General features: G+C 40.1%; 2 protein-coding genes, 2 non-coding genes and 1 pseudogene across 15 annotated transcripts in view; 3 read left to right on the forward strand and 2 right to left on the reverse strand.

The window, feature by feature from the left end:
* Nucleotides 1–21313, reverse strand: part of ARL6IP6 (ARF like GTPase 6 interacting protein 6) — a 41725-nt gene extending 20412 nt beyond the window's left edge. Inside the window, exons 1-3 of the mRNA XM_019983309.2 lie at nt 20409–21313; nt 18915–18968; nt 7031–7163 (exon numbers count right to left, since the gene is read on the reverse strand). Coding sequence (XP_019838868.2) covers nt 7031–7163; nt 18915–18968; nt 20409–20808 — 587 coding nt within the window. The 5' untranslated portion in view covers nt 20809–21313. The remainder of the gene's footprint in view (nt 1–7030; nt 7164–18914; nt 18969–20408) is intronic.
* On the forward strand, nt 4227–4298 carry TRNAY-GUA (transfer RNA tyrosine (anticodon GUA)). Its single transcript has one exon. It is a non-coding gene; the product is annotated as a tRNA-Tyr (tRNA).
* On the reverse strand, nt 10476–18943 carry LOC109567586 (regulator of nonsense transcripts 3A pseudogene; annotated as a pseudogene).
* On the forward strand, nt 14638–14741 carry LOC139179378 (U6 spliceosomal RNA). The gene has a single exon (XR_011563758.1). It is a non-coding gene; the product is annotated as a U6 spliceosomal RNA (small nuclear RNA).
* Nucleotides 21314–21922: 609 nt separating the features above from the next.
* The window catches only part of PRPF40A (pre-mRNA processing factor 40 homolog A), a 58682-nt gene continuing 56422 nt past the window's right edge, over nt 21923–24182 (forward strand). For 7 of the 12 annotated variants that reach the window (XR_011569498.1, XM_070799521.1, XM_070799526.1 and 4 more), the window contains exons 1-2: nt 21964–22173; nt 23288–23419. Coding sequence is in view for 10 of the 12 variants with exons in the window: in XM_070799521.1 (XP_070655622.1) it covers nt 21964–22173; nt 23288–23419 (342 nt within the window). In the remaining 2 variants the exon portion in view is untranslated. Of the gene's footprint in view, nt 22174–23287; nt 23420–24182 lie in introns of those variants that run through there. The other 5 variants (XM_070799557.1, XM_070799565.1, XM_070799574.1 and 2 more) reach the window with 2 other exon arrangements.

The raw sequence follows: 24182 nt of genomic DNA on the forward strand, positions 1-24182 counted from the left end.
AGAGGAACTCAAAAGCCTCTTGATGAAAGTGAAAGTGGAGAGTGAAAAAGTTGAATTAAAGCTCAACATTCAGAAAACGAAGATCATGGCATCCGGTCTCATCACTTAATGGGAAATAGATGGGGAAACAGCGGAAACAGTGTCAGACTTTGTTTTTTTTGGGCCCCAAAATCACTGCAGATGGTGACTGCAGCCATGAAATTAAAAGACGCTTACTCCTTGGAAGGAAAGTTATGACCAACCTAGATAGCATATTCAAAAGCAGAGACATTACTTTGCCAACAAAGGTCCGTCTAGTCAAGGCTATGGTTTTTCCTGTGGTCATGTATGGATGTGAGAGTTGGACTGTGAAGAAGGCTGAGTGCCGAAGAATTGATGCTTTTGAACTGTGGTGTTGGAGACTCTTGAGAGTCCCTTGGACTGCAAGGAGATCCAACCAGTCCATTCTGAAGGAGATCAGCCTTGGGATTTCTTTGGAGGGAATGATGCTGAAGCTGAAACTCCAGTACTTTGGCCACCTCATGCGAAGAGTTGACTCACTGGAAAGGACTCTGATGCTGGGAGGGATTGGGGGAAAGAGGAGAAGGGGACGACAGAGGATGAGATGGCTGGATGGCATCACTGACTCAATGGACACGAGTCTGAGTGAACCCCAGGAGTTGGTGATGGACAGAGAGGCCTGGCGTGCTGCGATTCATGGGGTAGCGAAGAGTCGGACACAACTGAGAGACTGAACTGAACTGAATGTGAAATGTGGGAGAAATCATTTTGAAGTGGAGCACTCTGGTCACTGAGAGAAAACAGTGAAGGAGAGAACAAGTGAGATTTTATTAATAAGAACAGACTTTAACTGGATTTGGCAATATTGCATGGGCAAAAGTGCCACAGAGCCAAGACTCACAGTAAGTGCCTTTAATTGTCAATAAAATGACACTGCTTCAATCAGTGAAATTCTCCATTGATTCGAGATGGGCAAACAAAAACAATAAGCATAGTTAGGGGCCAGCTATGCCACATGCAAATTATTTGGCTTTGTGCAAGGCACTAATATTCCTTGGGACTCAGTGTCTTTATCTGTTAAAAAAAAATGGAGGACCTAGACTAATGATAACCCCTATGAGTGACTTAGAAGAGACTAAGTTCTCCAAAAACCTTTAATATGAAGGTCTAAGACATCCACAGAAATACTAGAATATTTGTTAAAAAGTTGTACTTTTTAACAGCTCAAGTACACATCTGCTATCCATACCTATCTTCCTCCCCATTCAGGAGGACTTAAATAAGTTCTCGTGCTGCCACCAGCTCAGCCTGGAAAGAACCCCAGGATTCTTTTAGGCTTTGGATTTTCTTTCTGACTGTAGTATTTTTACATGGGTGGTCATATACTTAAATGCATTAACTCCTGAAAACTATAATTAAAGCAGATTACCATTATGTGAAATATTAACTACAGAGTTGGGCAAGACTGAAGTGACTTAGAATGCATGCATGCATTGGAGGAGAAAATGGCAGCCCACTCCAGTATTCTTGCCTGGAGAATCCCAGGGATGGACGAGCCTGGTAGGCTGCCGTCTATGGGGTTGCACAGAGTCAGACACGACTGAAGTGACTTACTGTTAAATTTGCCTGCTTGGAAATTACTAACAAAACCCAATGAGTGCATAGGAAAAACCCAATGAATAGTGAACTAAAGATGTTGATTAAATAGGATAGAAGAATAGGATAATGAATTATAAAGTAGGGAGAAGTGGGCAATGCCTAAATAGACACCCCAGGGAATCTAAAGTTACTGCCTCTGCCTCTAGCTCTTTAACAGATTTTTCAGAAACTAAGAAAATAATTTAAAAGTACAATTGACCAAAATATTTTTTACTGAAAGAAAGTGACTGCTTCCTAATCAAGAAGTTTATATATTTGACAATGCAGTACACCTTCTAACCCAGTAAGTTTGCAAAGTCAGCCTGACAACCATCTTTCTTAAAAATATGCCTCTGGGGGTTTTCCCTGAAAGTCCAGTGGTTAAGACTCTGTACTTTCATTGCAGGGGGCATGGGTCTGAGCCCTGGTTGGGAAACTAAGATCTTGCATGCCTCAGTGAGTGGCTAAAAGAAAAAGCCTTTGAAGCCCATTAAGTAGCTGACTAAAAATACACCGTGCAAAGTTCTTTAACCATCTTACTTCCTAAAGGTCTTTCCGAGACCTGGGTTCAATCCTGGGGTTGGGAAGATCCCCTGAAGAAGTAACAGCTACTCACTCTAGTATTCTGGCCTGGAGAATTCCAAGAGGGGCCTTTGGAGATAATTAGGATTGGATAGGAGTCATGAGAGTTAAGCCTTCATGAATGCGATGTGGGATAAGTGCTCTTATAAGAGTCACAATAAAGCTTGCATCCTCTCTGTTCTCTGCCCTGTGAGGATACAATGAGAAGGATGTCCTCTGCAACCCAGAAGATGGACCTCACCAGAAACTGACCATGCTGGCACCCTGATCTTAGAATTACAGTCTCCAGAACTGTGGGAAATAAATTTTTGTTGTTCATGAGATTTCCTAGGTGGCTTAGATGGTAAAGAATCTGCCTGCAACGCAGGAGACCCAGGTTTGATCCCTGGGTCAGGAAGATCCTCTGGAGAAGGGCATGACATTCCACTCCAGTATTCTTGCCTGATGAATTCCATGGACAGAGGAACCTGACGGGCTACAGTCCATCGGGTTGCACAGAGTCGGACATGACTGAATGACTAAAACATGCACGTGCATAAGCCCAGCTCATGGTACTTTCTTATAGCAGCCTGAACTAAGATAATATCTAACAAACATCAAAGTGTAAATGTAAAAAAATTTTTATGAGTACAAAGGTTTTATTTCTTATCTCAACTCCTCTAATTAATTATTGATCCAATCTGTGATTTCACTGAACGTCTCATCTAAAATTTACTATTATAACAATAAAGATTATTATTTTCTCCCCTCAAGGACTTTATGTTTCTAAGGAAGTACAACTAATTGATAGCCATAGTAAATATGGGCTTCTAAAGTTTTTTTCCCCACTCTACTAATTAGTTTAAAAAAATGCCCTTGGGTTTAAATCTGCAAAGGAGAACAAATGACTGCTTTTGTAAAAAACAAACCAATTAGACGTGATTATTTTATTCTCTTGACCCTTGATACTCATGATGGACTTAGAAATATGGAATATTTTTAATAATAATCTTAAAAAAAAAAAGAGAAAATTCTCTTTATGTCTCAATTATCGTGCCTTTACTTTTTAATTAGTTAAGGAGACCTCTGTTTAATAAATTATCTTAGAATCTAGCTATCATTTATATTAGATTTTCCTTAAAAAATAGATATATAGGATGATTGGTCTTTAAAATATATTTAAAACATTGAAATCTCAAAAAAATATTGAATAGAAAATGTTGTAACAAAATTTAAATTAAAAATGTCTATACTATATACAAATATCTATACTATGATCCCAATTTTAACTTTTAAAAAATGCTTAGAATGGAAAGATAACACATTAAAATGTTGTCAGTCATTTTCTCTAAGAAGAGTTTTTCCATTATTTTTCTTTTTGTCTTTTGAATTTTTAACAAAGAACCTGTACTTTATGTAATCAGAGGAAACATTTATATTAACATCAGTTTATTTTAAATAAAATATACATAACCTGTTATAAACATATTTCTATAAAAGTGTGATGTTGAAAAATAATAAAATGCATCAATTTGATTTCTCAGAAAATTAAAGTCTGAAGATTTTAACTTTCTCAAAAGGCAGAGCTGTTTCCCTGTACAAGCACTCACTCTGCTGGTGACAAAGAGAATGTACTTATATTCTGCCAGTTCTGAAGTAATTGCATTATTTGCTTCAAACACCAGAGGGCAGGGTTTTCACTATGAAACAACTATCAATTATCACTATGTTATATACCCTTTTTGGGTCTGTGGTTTCCGTTAATCTGTGATCAAATGCCACTGTGTTTATTATGTTTTTTTGGACTGTACTTCTATTTAGTATATATGGATCAATTAAAATTACAGTTTGACTCAAGATAAAGCTGAAGATAAAGTTGGAAAAGTAGAGCAGGGTCACTTGGGGAAGGCCTGTTAGGCTATTCTTGGGAGTCAGACTTGCTTTTGAGCTAATAGCTGATTTATCATATATAAAATTGGACTTCCCAATTTTGGGTGACTCAGGCTTCCCTAGTGGCTCAGAGGGCTTCCCTAGTGGCTCAGACGGTAAAGCATCTGTCTGTAATGCAGGAGACCCAGGTTCGATCCCTGGGTTGGGAAGATCCCCTGGGGAAGAAAATGGCAGCTCACTCCAGTATTCTTGCCTGAAGAATCCCATGGACTGTGGAGCCTGGTAGGTTACTGTCCATGGGGTCGAAAAGAGTCAGACACGACTGAGCGACTTCACTTTCACTTTCAGACAATAAAGAATTTGCCTGCAATGCAGGAGACCAGGGTTCAATCCCTGGTTTGGAAAGATCTTCTGAAGAAGGGAATGGCAATCCACTCCAGTATTCTTGCCCGGAAAAATTCCATGGACAGAGGAACCTGGGGGACTCCAGTCCATGGGATCACAAAGAGTCAGACACGAATGAGCAACTAAGACATACACCTATGTAAAATGAACTTCTACTTATCAATATGTAAGTCTCTGATCTGACACTATCTCATATTTGAATGACTAATAAAGACATTGAAAACTGAGGTCCATCACTACTGGTTCTAGTCTAATAAAAAATGCAAAGATAAATTTTAGGAAATTAGTTAAATGTCCTTAGAATTCCAGATCCTTAAAGCAACACTGAAATGCTTTTTTCTAACTCTAAAAGCTTCTAACATATGAGTCACAGGAATTCTGGTGATAGTGGAAGTGAAGCTGAGAGGGAAAATATTCCAGGAAGAAAGAACAGCAAGAGCAAAGCCAAAAGTTCACAGTTTGTTTAGAGAATGTCAGGGTAATTTGGTAATGGCTACGAGAGAGGGAGCACTGGAGAAAAAGCTGAAGATAAAGTTGGAAAAGTAGAGCAGGGTCACTTGGGGAAGGCCTGTTAGGCTATACTTGGGAGTCAGACTTGCTTTTGAAAGAACTGAGAAAGCCACTAACTTTTAAACAAGGGAACTGTGACTAAGATCTGTTTTTTATAAAGGCTGTAACACACAGGACAAATCAGAGTGAGAGCCTGGGAGCAGGGGACTCCAAGGAGTCAAGTGCCCCAGCCAAGACTTTAAATGGGGCAAAAACACCGTGGGTGCTAGGACAAAGTTTTCCAATAACACCTCAAAAGGCAAGAATGAGTAGGCTTGCTGAAGAACTAAATAGAGTGAAAAGGGGTTTCAGGCCCTTGATAAGTAGGTGGATACTTATGTCTTAGACTGAAAGTTTTAACAATTCTAAGTGCCAGGTGCTTTCTGACTCCAGGTGGCAAAATCTACTAAATACCTGGAAATACAGGACTAGAATTCAGGGGAGAAGTGAGACATAAATAAGTAAAAGAAAAAAAAATAAAATTAAGGTCTTTTTTGTGTGACTTATTGTATCATCTATATTAGACTCACACCCTCATTAAAGTTAACTGGTTGATGTCAATGAGCAGCAATAGAAAGTAACTCTGAATTGAATACTTAGCAAAATTAACTTTTGAACTGAATGTCACCCATGTAAATTATGTGAGGGCACTGCACCTTTACATATAACTTAGTTTATATTATTAATCATTATCCACTCAAAACACATACACAAAATATATTGGCAAGTATGTGATTTATGTTACATATATAGATAGGGATTTATTAAGATGTCTTAAATAAACTTACCCATTTCATTTAAAGTGAAGTCAAAATTTTTAAAGATATATTTATAAGACATAAAAATGAATTTAAAAATAACAAAGATCATTAATAACAATGATTATTAGTAACTATCATTAGTATTAAACTTATTTACAGAGTGCCTCAAACAGATTTCATGAGTTGTCCCTGGGGTGGGCAGGAACTGGTAGTAACAACAGTACCAAGTATAATACTCTTGATAACATGTATCATTAATAGAACTTATTTTCTACTCTTCTCCCACTTCTTCCAACCTTAGTTTGTAGGATAAACTAGAGATCTTAGATGCTCTCATTTGGAAAATTGTATTTAAAACCCAAGTCTTCCTAACATAAACTAGATTAGAATACTGATTACCAAATTTTCTGGAACTCTTTGAAACAGAAAATACAGACCAAAGAAATTTAATGTTCCACTATAAAACAAATCTAATATTGTTTAGATATATAAATTGGGGGGGTATGCCATAAATGCTTGCTAATTATTACAGAGTTTAAATCTGAGGAAAATTTCAATCCAATTATTATAAGTCTAACCTATCCAAGCATGAATTTTTAATTCAGCCTTCAGAACTGTTTCAAATGAAATTTCATCCCCAAAGGATTAATAGCTGTCAAAGTTTCATACATCTTAGATTATATTTTGAATTTTTAAAAACACCTCTGCATTATCTACATATAGAGTTTAAAATTTTTAAAAACACCTCTGCATTATCTAAGTATAGAGTTTAAAATCGGAGAAGGCGATAGCATCCCACTCCAGTACTCTTGCCTGGAAAATCCCATGGACAGAGGACCTGGTGGGCTGCAGTCCATGGGATCGCAGAGTCGGACACGACTGAGCGACTTCACTTTCACTTTCCACTTTCATGCATTGGAGAAGGAAATGGCAACCCATTCCAGTATTCTTGCCTCGAGAATCCCAGGGACAGGGGAGCCTGGTGGGCTGCTGTCTATGGGGTCGCACACTACAGAGTCGGACACGATTGAAGCGACTTAGCAGCAGCAGCAGCAGCAGAGTTTAAAATATTCTTCTCCACTTATCTAAAGACCGAGTCAAGTTGTACTTTATGAAGATTGGGACCTCAACATATTATTTCAAAAATAAGCAGCCTCTTGCTTCTATTTTAGTATGTTCAACAGAGCTGGAATGGGTTGGAAAAAAAAAGAAACAGGAATACTTACTTGAACCTGGCAGGTGAAAGAGGAGTAGGAGGAAACATTCCTGGTTCAAAAGAATCAAAGTAAGTCACTGTCCAAGAAAAGCTGCAGCAGGAGAATCCAGCAGTTAGGGATATTATAAGTAGACTCCAGAATCCTTAATGGGCAAACAGGAGAAAACTTGAATTATTAACACCAAAGCAATTAAATTAACTCAGATCATGTTCAGAAGATCATACATATTTCTAATCTTTTAAATTATATTTAAGTGATAAAAGAGATATGAGCCTTGAAGAAAATCTTTTGTGGAAGTGTAAAATATTAAAGCACAACTAGGAAGTCATATCAATGAATATTTTAATTCAATTATAATTTACTATGTGGAAAAGAATACAAATTCAACCTAAAGCTTTTATCTTCAGTTTTATACAACTGAAACTGTGGGGAAAATGTCAAAACACTTCACTGTTAAAATGTCCTGACATTTTTTATTTAACTCTGTGATCACAGCTTGCTACTTTTTATTACTTAGTACTAAGTGATCCTTGAGAAACCTATATGCAGGTCAGGAAGCAACAGTTAGAACTGGACATGGAACAACAAACTGGTTCCAAATAGGAAAAGGAGTACGTCAAGGCTGTATACTGCCACCCTGCTTATTTAATGTATATGCAGAGTACATCATGAGAAACGCTGGGCTGGAAGAAGCACAAGCTGGAATCAAGGTTGCCGGGAGAAATCTCAATAACTTCAGATACGCAGATGACACCACCCTTATGGCAGAAAGTGAAGGAGGAAGAGTGAAAAAGTTGGCTTAAAGCTTAACATTCAGAAAACTAAGATCATGGCATCTGGTCCCATCACTTCATGGGAAATAGATGGGGAAACAGTGTCAGACTTTATTTTGGGGGGCTCCAAAATCACTGCAGATGGTGACTGCAGCCATGAAATTTAAAGACGCTTACTCCTTGGAAGGAAAGTTATGACCAACCTAGATAGCATATTGAAAAGCAGAGACATTACTTTGCCAACAATGGTCCATCTAGTCAAGGCTATGGTTTTTCCTGTGGTCATGTATGGATGGGAGATTTGGACTGTGAAGAAAGCTGAGTGCCAAAGAATTGATGCTTTTGAACTGTGGTGTTGGGAGAAGACTCTTGAGAGTCCCTTGGGCTGCAAGGAAATCCAACCAGTCCATCCTATAGGAGATCAGTCCTGGGTGTTCATTGGAAGGACTGATGCTGAAGCTGAAACTCCAATACTTTGTGCACTTCATGCAAAGAGTTGACTCATTGGAAAAGACTCTGATGCTGGGAGGGATTGGGGGCAGGAGAAGGGGACGACAGAGGATGAGATGGCTGGATGGTATCACCGACTCGATGGACATGAGTTTGAGTGAACTCTGGGAGTTGGTGATGGACAGGGAGGCCTGGCATGCTGCGATTCACGAGGTCACAGAGTTGGGAGACGACTGAGCGACTGAACTGAACTGATCCCTTTCTTTCCATACCATGAACTTTTGACATATGAATTAATTTTATTAGAGTGTCTACTCTTTATAACTTTCCTACCAACATTACAAACCTAATCTGATTCCTTAACTTTGCTCGGTACATGAAGAAATGTTACTTTCCAATTTATAAATGGGCTGGGATCCTAGATTTTCATTTACACTGTAACTGCAATTTACAAGAGATACCAAGTCAAGAAGAACAGTACTACAACGAGCTGTAAGAGGAAAGAGTTAAGATATGGAACAATGTGGGAAATAAATAGAGTGACTAAGAGAGAGAAGAAATTAATTTGAAGGATTGAAGACACACATTCAAATTGCCTCCTTCGTACAGTTTACAAAGCCACCATTACCAATGAGTGTATCCCAGGTCTCAGGAATACACAGAAGAAAGGCTGAGAAGACTACAACAGAGGCTGACTTATGAATTACCAAATTCCCTGGCTGCACAAAATGCACAACCAAATATAGCTTTATTTTAACAATAAGTAGCAAAGAAATATGTGTACTGGACTGTCTGTAAACTAAAACTCAGTATCAGACTGAGTTACTGAAACTCAGAGCAATGAAGTAATAAACAAATCTGTGGCAAAGTATTTTTGAAAGATGAACCTAATTTTTTTATCCTGATAGTCCCCCTTCCCTTACCCCGTTTTCAAAAGATAACGAACCTTCTGTTAACTGCCCCAGAAGGATGTGGCAAAGAAAGGAGAAACAGCCCTATGCCTCTTTGGTTTTTATGTTGCAAAATTAAGGGAACTAGTAGGACAGATGTAAGAAGGAGGAGGGTAAAGACAAAATATCCTGGATATCAAGGGTACAGAAAAAAATGTGTAGAACAGGGAGACAGTGAGGGCTTTATCTACAGATGAGAAAGAGTCCTGGTTTTGAGAAGTGGTGTGTGTGTGGCTGCATTTGTGTGTATGGAGAGGTGGTAGTGTTGCTGAGGCTTCCTGGTGGAGCCATCAAGAAGCCACACACACCAAAGAAGAATTGGAGCTATATACAGAATCTTGGCAGACAGGGCCAGAGCCAAGTTTGCAGATGCCTCTGCCTTAAGTGGGGCATAGAAATAGCACACGGTCATGTGGCTTGGAAGGTGCTACATCTGAAAGGCCATCCTGAACAGAATGTAAAATGTTTCAGCAGTAACTCATTTGAACAAATGTCTTGAGGACTAGATCGTATTCCCAACCCAATATCCTGGCACAGTCAAACCCTAGAACCGTACCCCGTGGGACTGAGCAGAGAGAACCTGAGTAAAGACTGAGGGCAACCTTCCTGCCAACTCAGAGACTGTATGGGGACTGTGGTGGAATGATGGGAAACTCTAAATATCTAAAAAAGTGAGAAAAACACAAAATAACTAACAATAACAAAATGTGAGGCTCCCTAAAGCCCATCAGGCTTTTTTACTCAGGTGGTTTAACAGAACACTTACAGGATTTAATACAAAAATATTCTTGAGTCTTTAGAATAACTACTATTCTATGATCTAAGTGCCTGCCTCATTTTGGGCATTTTAGTTATTTTACATTCACTTTGAACTGATCAACAGTTACATCCCTGATAAAAGTCACATCACAACGATAGGGCTAAAACAATACATTGCAATACTGTAGTACATTGCAACACTGTGGTCTATAAGTGTGTGTATGCTTCTGAAATTACTCAATTCATGTATGGACAAGCAGAAAAGCCACAAAAGTTGGCAGTTCATAACTATATTTTTTAACAAAAATCTTGAAGCTAAAAATTTGATAACTTATGTTTTATAAACCCATTTTACCAAGTTAACATGATTTTTAAAAGGTGCATGAAAATTAAGTCAGTCTTCCTTCTCCAATTTACCAACTCTGTTTCTAAAAGCAATCAGTTTATTGTTCATCTTTTATTAAAAATTATAGGTAATGTAGATAGCTATGTACAAGAATGAGCCAGTTATATACAAACGTATGCCATGTATGTATTTTCTCAGTTTATTTTCCACAAATGGGATTCTCACTAGAAAAACTGTCCTGAATTTTTTCACACAACATTTTCGGAGACCTTCCATATCCAGTACACACAGCCACAATTCCACTGCATATTTTTATTATTGCACTTTTCACTATTAAAAACAAAGCCACAAGTAACATTCTTATACAGTTATACAAAGATATCTGTAACAAATTTCTGAACAACTGCTATGTCAAAGGATACAGGTCTTTAAATACACACATCCTTGTTTCTTCTCTATAGTTAATTTTCATCAGTTGATATGATGGAAAATCTCTTTCATCCACTGTAACCCCCTGGACTCAATGGTTTCACCTAAAGCAAATATGAGAGTAGGTGGGAAATTCCTATTCTAATCCCTTTACTGGAGTTTTATATTGATTTATCTAATTGAGGAGATCGTTTTTCAAATATATGATTTTTATTTCAAAGTGTAGTTATTTTCCTTTCTAGGAAATGATGGCAGCTCTATGTTTCTCTAAAAAAGCTTCCAGCGAAGAAAGATTATTATATGTTGTAAACATTTCAATATTATTTAGCAATTTCAGGTTTATAGAGATGAGATGACTTTCAGAAGTTTTATGAAATCAGAGATGTAAGCAGAAACAAACAGAAAAACAAACAAAAATCTTCCATGTTCCCATACTGGGAAAGGTATCTTATTAAAAAATGTTAAGCTATCAGTTACATTCTTCTAAGATGTATTCCTGTCATAAACAAACAATAGGATGAGATGTGACCACATATTGATAAATTCCAAGTCCTGTTTTAGAGCTTTTGACGTTTGAAATGTTTTAGTAAACTAAAATACTATGAAATATAATGCAGTAATAAAAAAAAGAATGAGGTAGAACTATGTTTACTGATACATAATGAGCTCCAAGATATTTTAACGAAGCTGCAGCATATGCATGATTACAATTATTTTTTCTACAGCTGTTATAAAACCACATATCTTGTTATTATACTTTTATACACATATAAACAAATAGAAAAAGACCTGAAAATACATAAATAGATTAATGGTAACCTTTGTTTTAATGAAATTTTTTTTTTCATAGCAACTAAAATTTTTATTTAATGGTACAAAGCACAGTGCCAAAAACATTAACATTTAAAATTTCACCAAAAGAAAAAATACTATAGAATACACAGTTGCAAAAAGCTACATTAAGTTATTTTACAACTGCCTTAGGCTGCAAAAAGAAAAAACCCAATGCCATACCTAAGTTATCCCTCTCTCAAAATAATGCCATTTATGTTATAAACCATGAGCACCCCATCAAAAGACTGGAACTGTTTTTGTTAATTCTGTGGCCATATTGTTAAAAGGGCAACAATTTGGGGCTTTATACAGAGTTAGAGTTCCTATCAGAGGTACAACAGCACCACAGCCTTAGTGAATCCTTATGAAAGGAGGTACATGAATGACTGAATTACAGGAGTTACAAGGAATGAGAGCTGCTCACTTCCCACAGAAAACCAACAAAGGCACAAGATACAGACCATTTGCTTACGAATGTGTAAAACTCAAAGTCCACGTTATTCCTACAACATGTTGAAAGGGCTTCAGAATTCACACAATACTAGTTTTCTTTTGGTTCTGGTTAAATTATATATACCAGTTTATAACAGAAATGGTAAAATCTGTAACTGTTCAAAGTTTTAAAAGATTACTTAAGAATGGTTTCTTGTATTTCTATGCCACCTTTATAGTTCTGCTTTCTCATTTCTTCATTAGTAAATTCAGTGTGCAGGTTTTATCCCAGGCTAATTTAATTCATAACTTCCGGAAGGAACGCCCTCTCGAATCCACAGAGCGTTGAGGTGGGGAGCCCCCACCCACGTCACCAACATGCTTGTCGCCCCACACCGCCTCTTCGCTCTTCTCAGCTAAAGCCACCGTTGAGTCTTCCGCCTCACCCCTCCTCCCGTCGCGGCCCTCCTCAGGGTGTCTTCCATCACAGTCACAGGCTCGGATGCGAGCTCTGGGCTGGTACAGCTGCAAGCCTGGCCGGTCCTTGTTTCCCGTGCGCTCCTTTCTGGGTGCCGGCTAGTCTTCACTCTTCTCCTTTCCCAGCCTCTCTGCTGCTTCCACAGGGCAGCCCCTATCCTGGCTCCCTCTTCTCCCTCCGTCTGCGGCCGACCCCTTCCCCCGTGCCAGCTCTTCTCCATTTCTTCCCGAACATTTTTCCAGCTCATGGTGGGCTCTGTGTTTCCTGCTGTCATCCAAGTGGCATTGCTGTGCTTCAAGTTCTTTTTCTCGGGATCTTCTCTCCTTATCCCTTTGCTCTTTATCACTGTCATATTGTGACCTCTCCCGGAGCTCCTCCAGCGAGCCCTCTGGGGGCTTGGGCTTCAGGACCACCGCACTGGGACAGGGCTCCCACTTCCCGTCTCCAGGGTCAGTCTCCTCCGCTCTTTCTTTTGGTTTCTCAGTGCTCGGCTCCTCTCCCTTTTCTGGTTTTTTGAGAAGCTTCATCCTTACTTCCTTCTCCGCCGTTTTCTTCTGTTTTTCTGCTGCTTTCCTCCTGCACTTCTCCTCCTCCCGCCGCCTCGGCTTCGCCTCTGCTTCTCTTCTTCCCGTAGGCGCTTCTTTTCCAGCTCCCTCCTCCTCCGCTCCTCTCATTTTTCTTCTCGAATTCGCTGCTTCTCTAATTTTCTGTTCTTAATATATTCCAAGAGAGGTGTGGTTCTTCTAGCAATAAGTTCTCGTGTCTTTGCCTCTATGTCTCCCAGAAGAGTTTCAGGACTGACACTAGTTTTCTCCTCCTCCACACAGTAAGTTTCTAAAAATTTCTTATACTCTGGGTCATCTTCAATGCTTCCGGTTTTGGCATCTTTTTTCTTTAGCTTCTTTTTGGCTATCTTCTGGAATGGAGCAAATTCTACCACTGCAGGATATTCTAGCCCTTTATTATCAATGAAGATATATCCATCAAAACGATCTCTAAAAAGAAGGATGTCATCTGGATTTCTAAAGTTAATGTATGCTCTTGAGTAGAGATGAGGATAAAGACTGACATCAGCAGTAAAGAACTCGAAGTAATCGTGTGCAGGCAGCGGGTGCAGCTGCTGTTCCAGCTGCTCCTTGGTGAGGCTGGACGGAAGCCGCCGGATGACCACTTTGCTCAAGACCGTCCTCTTTTCCTCGCGAGGTTTGCCTGCGCCGCTCCCACAGCTGGAAGAGGAGGCCAGCGGCGCTTCGGCCTCCCGCCGCGGAGACTCCCGGCGGAGCTGGCTTTCTGCGGATGATGGTTTCTCCCTCCCGCTCGGACCCCGTGTAGCAACGGCCACACCAGGGCCCCCGGCTCCATCCTCCGAGCGCATCTGTACCCCACGCGGTGGTGCCCTGAAATTTTTTTCATGAGACTGTAACTCATATAACTAAGTTATGAAATTAAAAATCAAAATTAACAGGTAGTTTTATAAGCTGTAAACACTATAACCAGCTGGCTACTAATAAAAGCTTTGATGGACTCATGCATAAAACTAATCAACAATTTTAATGATAAGCAAATGTGTGCAGGGCTTCCTTCGTGGCTGAGACGGTAAAGCGTCTGTAATGCGGGAGACCCAGGTTCAATTCTTGTGTCGGGAAGATCCCCTGGAGAAGGCAATTGCAATCCACTCCAGCACTCTTGCCTGGAAAATCCCATGGACGAAGAAGCCTGATAGGCTACAGTCCATGGGGTCACAAAGAGTCCGACACGACTGAGCGACTTCACTTTCACTTTTCAAATGTGTGCAACTTTATCAAAAAGCTGAACAGCCGTGGGTCTTCAATTTTCAAGTACAGGAGCAGAGGAAAGGGATTTTTCCTCCCCTACCAGTACCATCTGACCTGAACACACAGTTGGAATACAGCAGCTGCACTGACAAGTCTCCACTCAACTATTCTGTCAATCTGCCCCTCAGCTTGTAGGAATTCCACTCCCTTTCCTATTAAAAGGTTAAGGAGTGGAAGGGAATATTCTGCCTAAAACTGATGAAACCTGAGTTAAGTAACATTTGTAGTTTTCCAAGCATGTTAAATCATCATATTCACAAGGGAAAATTAAAAAAAACTTTTTTATTATAAACAATCTCAAATATACACAAAAGCAGAAGAATATAGTGAGTGCTCACTTTGGCAGCACATATACTAAAACTGGAACAATCCAGAGATTAGCATGGCCCCTGTGCAAGGATGACATGCAAATTTATTAAGTGTTCCACGTTTTTTGGAAGCAACCTAGATGTCCATTGACAGATGAATGCATAAAGAAGCTATGGTACATGTATACAGTGGAATATTACTTAGCCAACTTAGCTCCATAATCTGTAAAACATCTTCATTTTTAGATTTTTAAACAATTTGAATGCTCAATCCAATGATTTCCCCCCATTCCTTTCCAATCACCTGCCATTAGCATTTGTCCCTTTACAAACAGTATCAAATAAATTAGTAGGCATAGACTCATAAAAGATGAAAAAGAACGTTACATATTTTAGCAAAAGGGGACGGTTTGTGTTTTTACCTTCGTCCTCTCTGTTAAATGACACCTGGTTGAGAATACAATAGTTTTCTCGAAAACAACCAGATGGTAAATATCCTCAGCTTCGCTTGCCATCAGGTCTCTTTTCCAACTACTCAACTCTGACGTTTTAGCATGAAAGCAGCCATAATCAATATATAAAACAATGGGGCACAGGTATGCTACAATGAAATTCAATTTACAAAAACAGGTAGCAGATCAGGTTTGGCCTGAGGGCCACAGTTCGCTGACCTCTGCTCTGGAATATTTTATCAAAATTATTTTATTCTTTTTAGCATAGTTGAGAATAACTGATGAGTAATATTAAATGATTCCTAATATAATACAAAACAAAGTGTTTCCAGATACAGGAAAATAAGATCATTAAAATCTTATAATGTATCTTAGGTATATAAAAGGGGCCAATGCACCAATAAGGTAATTTCAAGATCAAATAAGCTTTATTCTATCAAAAAAAAAAATCTCAATTTTCTCTTTATTCTGTGGAAGGTCCTGTAAGTAAGAATAAACGACATGAAATAATTCTTACAAAAAGAACTGCTCAAGAAAATTTAAAAATGAAGACTGGGTCCAACAGACCCTGAGAGGATACTGAGAGTGCAGCCTATTAAGTGACTTTAACTTTGATCCAGGAGACTAAGGATAGGGTCTGAAATTTCATAAATTCAGAGTAAGAAAATCTTCAGAGTTTTTTTTGTTTGTTTGTTTGCTGTTGCTATAACTGAGGAATAAAAACTACTAGACTAGTGATTCTTGTTAACTAGCAGCATGAGCATCACTTAGAAACCTATGAGGAATGTAAATTTCTGGGCTCTACCTTATACTTACTGAACAGAAACTCTAGACTAGGTGAAGCCCAGCAAAATGCTTCAACAAGTTTTTCTGACTTCATTAGCCTAAGAAACATCCTTTCCATCAGCTGGGCCAGGTAGTACCACACTAACAATAATAAACCAATTTCTTGAGAAACAGAGCTCCTAATGTCTGGTTCTCATTACTTTTACGTGTTAAGAGGAGACCTGTAATGATTTAATGACTAATAATTCAGCTGCACACTGATAATTCCGGATAATGACCTGTATTGTTTTTGCCTTGCTACCATGCCTAGGCTATCTGATGGCATAAAAATTCTAATATACACTGTCTTGAGTTTTGATTTAGAAGGAGTATTTTATATTTATGGATACAGGATAGTTGGGACTATCAGGTGAAATAACACGTTTTTGGCGTACTGTAAAAGTTCAGTACTGTTGTTAATTGTTGAACATGGTTTTCACACTTTCTTAAACTTATACTTGTGCTTTTTTAACCAAAGTTTTTCTCATTAGGAGTTACAGTCATTCATTACAAACAACAGAAATTAAAAAAAAAAAACTATAATTTCAAAATTCAGATAAACTAACAGTTTGGTTGTATCCTTCCAGTGTTTTAGGGCTTTTTGTTTTTCTCTTTTTTGCCTTGGTTCTTTTACTGTTATCAGCAATATACAAAATTTTACAGACTCTGCTGCAGAAAAGGATAACATATTTGTAAATTTTTAAATGAAATATTAGAGTTACCCTACCCAGCTACAGAAAGTACTGTATTATTTCCTTAACAGACTGTGGGCTCAAATTATAAGGTTCATATTATACACCCACTAAAAAGCTAAAGTTTATGGTTTCAATCAGCTTTCACTGTGAGGAAGAAACTGAGTCCTTTGCTACCAACTTGCACTTTTCTAACAGAATGGGTCATTTCCCAACACATCCTTTCCCTTGGAAATTTTTACCATATTTCTAATGTTCTGTCATTCAATTATGATCGTACAAAGTCTCACTTATCACTCTGCAGAAGAAAAGAAATCAATTATCAATTCTTTAAATGAGCAGGCTTCATCTTTGTCAGTCATCTCTTCTCTGGAAAATGTGTAGAAGCCTGGAAACATCTCAAGCATAAAACGAGCAGTTAATGGGCAGCTAAAAAATAAATAGCCCTTGACACTGCAAGATGCTAGGAAAATCCGCTCCTAGCCATAAAAGGGACTTAAAGGTAACTACTAACTAATAGATGTCATAGGAACCAAAGACCAAATTTAAAACCTTTTTAGACACTGAAGGAACTCCACAAAAATCTGATTACAATTTCTGTATAGTACTATTTACAGTGTTTGTAAAAGTACTGGCACTACATTTGATAACAACAGTCTCAGATTAAGGAGTGTCTGCTAAGGGCAATTCCTTCTATTAATGCACTTATTTCAGGTTTGCCTCAAATAGAAGATCATTTATCATTCTTTCTGATACTTTCCTAGTTATAAAACTAGGGGAAAAAATGCAAAAATTGGAAATAGGACTAACTGCGAAACGTGATAAAATTTGGGAAAATGCTGACAGAAAAGCAAATGTGGAAAATGAAACAGTTCAATGTTATATATGATTAGTGCAATCAATTTGGCCAAAAAATAACTTCAAGGAGGAATGGCTGGAATGTGATTTTCAACTAAATGACCTCAAGTTTTATTTTATTAATTTATCTGACAAATAGGCTTACAGGACAATTATAAAAGGAAAGCCCTACGAACTCTGCAGTGTAATTCCAATGCCACCCAGGGAAGATTTGGGGAGATGAGTTCCAAGGCCAGCCGTTAATCACATCTCCTCGGTGGGACTACCTCACTAGTTAAGATGAACACTGTAATAGCCTAATCCTGTTAGCCATTAGGATCAATCAACTCCCAACACTGATACAATGCTCATCATGAACCTTTTTAAAAAAACTATAAATAGGGCTCCCCATGAACATTTCTTTCACAGAAACAAGCATGAGCATAGCAGTGTCTCAGCTCCTTTGGAAACTAAGTTTCTTAACAGGCATTTAGGCTTATATATTGTTCCTTTTCAGTCAAGAGTTGACAGATCAATAAATGCTATGAAAAGCCTTATGATCACTGTTGATTTTAGAGATCAACAGTGTAACACACAGAGGCACACTAACAAAATGAGTAACTGAAAAGGACTTGTTTTCTCATGCCAGAAGTTAAGACAAGCACAGACAAGTTTTCATGGGACAGCCAGCAAACTAATCTGTTCATAATTTGAAGATAAAAGCTTCCCTTTCTGCAAAATCAGGTGGATTCTGTTGTCCTAATCATGAGGACATTAGCCTTGAAGAGGTCATTTAAATAGGTTAGCTAAGATTGGGGGAGGGAATAACAAGTGGGATAGGCTCTCAATCATTTCCCATACCCTCATCCCCAATTCAGAGTGATCAGCCAAATATATTATAGCAAACAGGAGTAAAATATGCCAGACAGGTAAAATTCTGAACTCTTCACAATTATTTTGGCAGAGAAAAATAAAGATTAAATAACAACTGAATCTTTTACTACAAATCTGTAAACTAGCATTCTACTGACATTCTATAGAACTCAGGTCTTTTTCCTGGTCATAACTAGCTTGTGTTAAGTATACCCAATGCTTTTCATATTTTTTAAAAAACCAAGTTGCTTATAAGGAGATTTGAACTTAAACTTCTGCAGCCTGCTTAAGATGTTATCTTTGTTAAGTCTGTGGGGAAATGTTTGTTTGTTTACTTCCTGGGAAGAAGTGTAGAAAAGCTTTTCCAAAAGGTAACTAAAAAATGTCAAGTATTCTCTGGGTCTGTTACATACAGTTGTGTTCAAAACATATTCCTAGTGTGTCTGGCATACAAACAAACATATATATAAAAAGATAATATACCACATACATATACAAATGAAGAACAGTGAAACATCACCACACAGGGGATATATTAAGTATTTTATCCAAACCTGTATATCATTAAAACATAAAAAACAAAAGTAAGCTCAAAAATCAAGTGACAGTAAGGTTCATACCTAACAGTCCAGTGTTTACATCATCTTCATTCTTCAAATTTTCAGCATGTAACTCTGTAAATACAAAAAGAGATTTTATAACTTGAACAGAAGCGCAAAGGCTAGAAAGACCTGGAGTTCTGGAAACTGCTCTGGAGCCGGAAACAACTGGGTTCAAACCTGGATTCCATTTACTAGCTGAGTGACCTTCAGGAAGCAAATAAGATGTCTTTTTGATCAACTGCTATGTATGTAAAATGGGGATTTTTATTCCCAAGACATTTTATACAAGGCAAATTACTAGTTATTGAGTTCAATTCTGTATTCTCCAAAATAAGCACAGTTTAAGGTCTTCTGCAATGCACTTCTACTTACCAAGTTTTATGACTTTATGAACAAAGGCAATCTGAGTAAAACAGAAATAACTATCTACAAGACAAAACTGAACTGCTTTGAAAAAATGGGGGAGGGGAGTGGTAGAGGAATGAAACATTGGCACCCAAATATTTAACATTGACAATTTACACCCTGTACCATTGTATGAAGAGGTCAAACTCTCACATTAACATGCCAATCTGTCTTCTGTATGAAAATCAAGCATGGAAAGGTGTTAGATGCCATGAACAGCTCATGAGGGGCCTGAAGCAAAGAGGGAAAATAAAAACTATAATTAAATAGATTTAATTCTACTTAGTCTAGTAAAACTAATACTCGAGTTACGTGTTGGGTGCTTTTCATATAACAAACTTAGGTAGTTTTTTTTCCCAATAACTTAGCCAAAATCACAGTTAGAACTGAGGTTTCAACTCAGGTCTGATTCTTCACACGGTAAAATATCCAAACACATAATACATTTGTATGCGTTCTGGAAAACCGATCAAGGCATTATTTCTATTTCAACCTGGCCAGTATTTCAACTTCAGACACGAAATGTAAAACCATTAATCAGACAAAGAACAGACTATCTTGCTTTGCAACAGAATTTCACCAATACACTGGGTTGCAAACCTAGTAAAAAATCCAAGAGGGACTATTTTACCTAAATACACATTTTGGGCTGTGCAATGGAAATCCTTGTTCTTCAGGAATTCAATGTGTACAGAACAGGTGGATTGTACACCTCTAACCATTTGCAGATTTAAGTCTTTGAACTTGTATAGCTTTTTAAAATTACCCTTTTCACCGCCTTCCTTTAAGGATAGTTGTTTTGCATTCTGCTTGATTTTACCAATATTTTATCCCCAAGTGTTCACTGATTCCATTATTTCTTCAAGACTACCAACCTATCAAGACCCTTTCTAAAAATGGGCCTCCTGATCACCGACCAAAGTCTTCTACTTTTAAGACAAGACAAAGGGGAAGACCAAAGAAAGGTGCGGATGAGGCGTATGGATGAAACCAGCTACCAAGCTTGCAGCTTCTATGGGGGAGAGGGCGATGAAGGCAAGGACCATATCCAGGCTCAACTGAAGTAAACTCTGGATAGACTTTCAAGGCCCGGGCTTCCTTCTGTACCTTTTACGATCAGGTAGGTGATGGCGAGCAGGCAGGCAAGAAGGATGGCGAACAGCAGAGAACAGAGAATTGAGAGGACTTGGACCGGCCAGCGCCGAGCCAGGGCTTTACCACCCGCATCCGCCGAGAAAATGCCATTGCGTTTATCGGGCAGAACCGGAGATCCGTCCCCATCTGGCTGGAGTACCGGGTCCTTTCTGAGTTTCGATGACGACCCGGCCGAGAACTCCGCCCGCAAATCACGGGCCACTTGGTCGCATCCCTCCTCCTCTTCGACTTCGCCCTCACCCCAGCTATCTCCCTGACTGAAAACGGAATACGCAGGTCGAGCGAACGGGACAGGGGTGCCGGGCCGGCGGCGCAGAGGGGCCGAACGTCTCCCGCTCTCCACAAACGACATGGCGGGAAAGACACTCAGGCCCTCGGAGGTCCAACGTCGCCCACCTACCCCGCCCCGCGGTCGCAGTAGCCAATGAGCAGCCAGGCCCACTGCGGCCTCCACCACTAGGCCCAGGCGCGCAGGGGTGCGTAAGGGTGCGTGCTGGAGCAAGAAAGGTGCCGTGGGGCCGATGAGAGGCTGAGCGCCCCTGGACCAGAGCACTACCCGCAAGCAGTACGAGGGAAGGCGAGCCGAGGCCCAAGGGAGCCGAGTTTCCTCCCCGTGCAGCGTTTAGTCTCTCCGCCAAAAACCTCCGCCACCTTCACGTCACCTCTAAACTAGCGCGTGCCTTCGCAGTCCCAAAGCCGCACCTCCTCTACGCCCGGTCCTAGCGCCCGCCAACACACATTCCCGAACCTGTTTGCTTTCTCCTATCTTCTCTACACCAGCACTCTCCCCCGGCTTCCCTCAGTAACGGAAGCTCAGCGCCTGGCGCCTTCATCTCCCTTAGGCCCAATACCGCCTTCCCTTTCACATTGTTCTTCCCGTCCCTACCACAACTTCCCTCTACGCCGCGGGGCAGGTCTCCACCCCCGCCCCACCCTGGCGCGCGCCGGCCAGCTGGTGCGTAAAGAGCTCGAACCGGCACCGGGCGACCCCTCCTCTAGCTTGCCCCGCCCCCTTCCTCCGCCTGTAGTCCCGCGCGCAAGCTACTGGCTCTGGTCACCGCTAACGCTAGAGGCTGCTTACCCCACCCCCATCCCATCCCACCTCTGGCGGCCTCAGGTTTGTGGGGCATAGGTGATTCGGAAGGGGGGCAGAGGTTGAAGGTGGCAGGCCTCCACTGGTCCACTCCCTACGGGGTGTGGCAGTCTAAGTTCGAGAAGCTGGGACACCGTTGTCTTCCCTTCCCCGGGGAAAGTTGGAGTCTTCCCTGCAGGGGAATCCGCGCAGAAACTTCTTCCGTCCCCCTCCCCCAACTCCATACTGTCGACGCTGAGTTAGGCTGAGGCTGGGGGCGAATCGCCGAAGAGCTGAGAGTCGGAAACGCAGTCTGATTGGACAGCAGGGAAGCCTGTCAGCCTACTGGCCCCGCTGATCCCGCCCCATAGCGCAGGGCAGCCTTTAACCTTTGGCCCCAGTGGGCGCCAGCCACTCAGATCGCTTCTTGTTGGTATGTGTAGCGGCAGTGGCCGCCGGCGGAGCAGTCTGAGCCCGACGATGAGGCCGGGGACGGGAGCCGAGCGTGGAGGCCTCATGGTGAGTGAAATGGAGAACCATCCTCCCTCGCGGGGTCTCGGGGACGGGGAGCGGAGATTGTCCGGCTCAAGCCTCTGCTCCAGCTCTTGGGTCTCTGCTGACGGCTTCCTGAGGAGACGGCCCTCGGTAAGGGAGCGGTGGGGCAGGGGGAAAGCGGCACAATGAAAAACGGAATCAGAGAGACAGGAAGCATTCTCCAAAAGGAGAAGAAGATCAGAGTGGACGAAGGAAGAGCTCGAGATGCTGGGATTTGTTCCGAGGGAGAGAAATGGAGAGCGGGGATGCACAAAGGAAAGGAAGTGGGACCCTGGAAGTTTTCAGTAGGTTCGGCCTAGGCAGATGCGCGGTGGAGGTGCTGGGCCCTGGGCGGGGTGAGCGTTTTGGAGAGGTAGGCTGGGTTAAGCAGGGAGGGGGAGGCGGAGACGGAGACTTTTTCCGTAGACTTTGTTAACAGAGTCTGCCAGAATCTTAACTAATAGTAGTGGTGTTCGCAGCGGGGGGATCGCTGGGAGAATTGTCAGCAGATAACTACCTGGTTTTACGACCTGGAACAATGGACACACGTAAAGAAAGGAGTTGTCTTATAAAAAGCGCATTAAGGTGCCTAAATTAGTTGTTTACGTTTAGTGTTCGTAAATAACAGAGCTTAGTCTTTGGGGGGGGGGTATTTTTTTGCATAAGTTATTTTAGCTGTGTTAGAGATTCTATTAGGAAATAATATATTTGTTAGGAGTGAAATGTCCCCGGGTACCGACGCTGTCTTTTATAAGACCAGCCCTCATCTCAGTTAATTGGGTAAATTTTCAGCGTTCTAAAGCTTAAAATCAGCTTAGAAATGAACTTGATAATGTGACGTTATAAAATAAACATAGTTGGCTATCTTATATCTGTGAAGTAGGACAAAGTTGTGGTTTTCACCGTAACAGTTAAGCTGGCCTTCACATGCATTTCCTCCCAGTTTAGCAAGCCAACTGGCAATTGATTAAATCAGCATGCTCTTAAAAAAAACTATGAATTAGGTGTCCGGTACTGATTTTAATTTTTCCATTTTCTGAAATTTAGTCAAGTTCAAGCTTATAAACACTGGTGTAATTCTTTTATTTAAGAGAAGAAAGTATAAGTAATTGAGTCGAACATTAGCCAAATATTATGTCATGCACAAAACTGATTTGTAGGAATCAAATTTTTGAGAAGCATTTATTGAAACTTGGCAAATTTTTAAATTGTCCCTCTTTTTCAGATGGGGCATCCTGGCATGCATTATGCCCCAATGGGAATGCATCCTATGGGTCAGAGAGCGAATATGCCTCCTGTACCTCATGGAATGATGCCACAAATGATGCCCCCAATGGGAGGACCACCAATGGGACAAGTAAGAATGTTTTGTTTTGTATTTATTTGTTTACTTTTGCCTGTGGTATTCTTATGTCAAAGAATTTAAAAATCTGGGTCAATACTTGCAGCTGTTTGTTTCATTTTATGTCAAAATAATGTTTTAAGTAAGTGAAATGTTGAATAATCACAACACTAACCAAATTTTGATTGTATTGAAAAGTCTTCTGTATAAGAGGTTTGTTTTCTGCAGTAACAAAGCTGAGTTGTTTGTATTTTATATTTTTAATTTAAAAGTAGCAATGTATAGCTAAGCTTTTGAGTTTAATGGCTTTACTCCCCCCAAGAATGTCAACTGAAGTAATTTGCTATGTCAATACAATTTATGTCGGTGGACGTTGTACATGCATAGACTCTGAAAACAGCAATTGTTTAGGCCTTTGACTTGGAATGAATTTTATTTCTGAAATAGCTTCCTGTCGTGTGTGGATGTGTGTGGTGGGGGTGGATGTGGGAAGATTGTACTCTGATTTGGTTCTTCATAGGATGGTGCCAAATAGGTAGATTATGTTCCACTTACACTAGTTTGTTTTTTTGTTTTCTTAAATGCTTATGGCTTCTGCACTCCTGGTTTTGAGCTAGCTATCCCTTCCATCTCCAGCATAAATTGTAAACAGACATTTTGTGGGAGTGATTTGGACCAAAAGGTTTTAATGCTGACTCAATGAATTCAGTAAACTGAATTCCTAGAAAAACAGTGAAGAAAGGTAACAGGTTTGGTTACCGTAAATAATTTTATGCCC

Source organism: Bos indicus, chromosome 2, assembly GCF_029378745.1.
Source record: "Bos indicus isolate NIAB-ARS_2022 breed Sahiwal x Tharparkar chromosome 2, NIAB-ARS_B.indTharparkar_mat_pri_1.0, whole genome shotgun sequence".
Lineage (NCBI taxonomy): Eukaryota > Metazoa > Chordata > Mammalia > Artiodactyla > Bovidae > Bos > Bos indicus.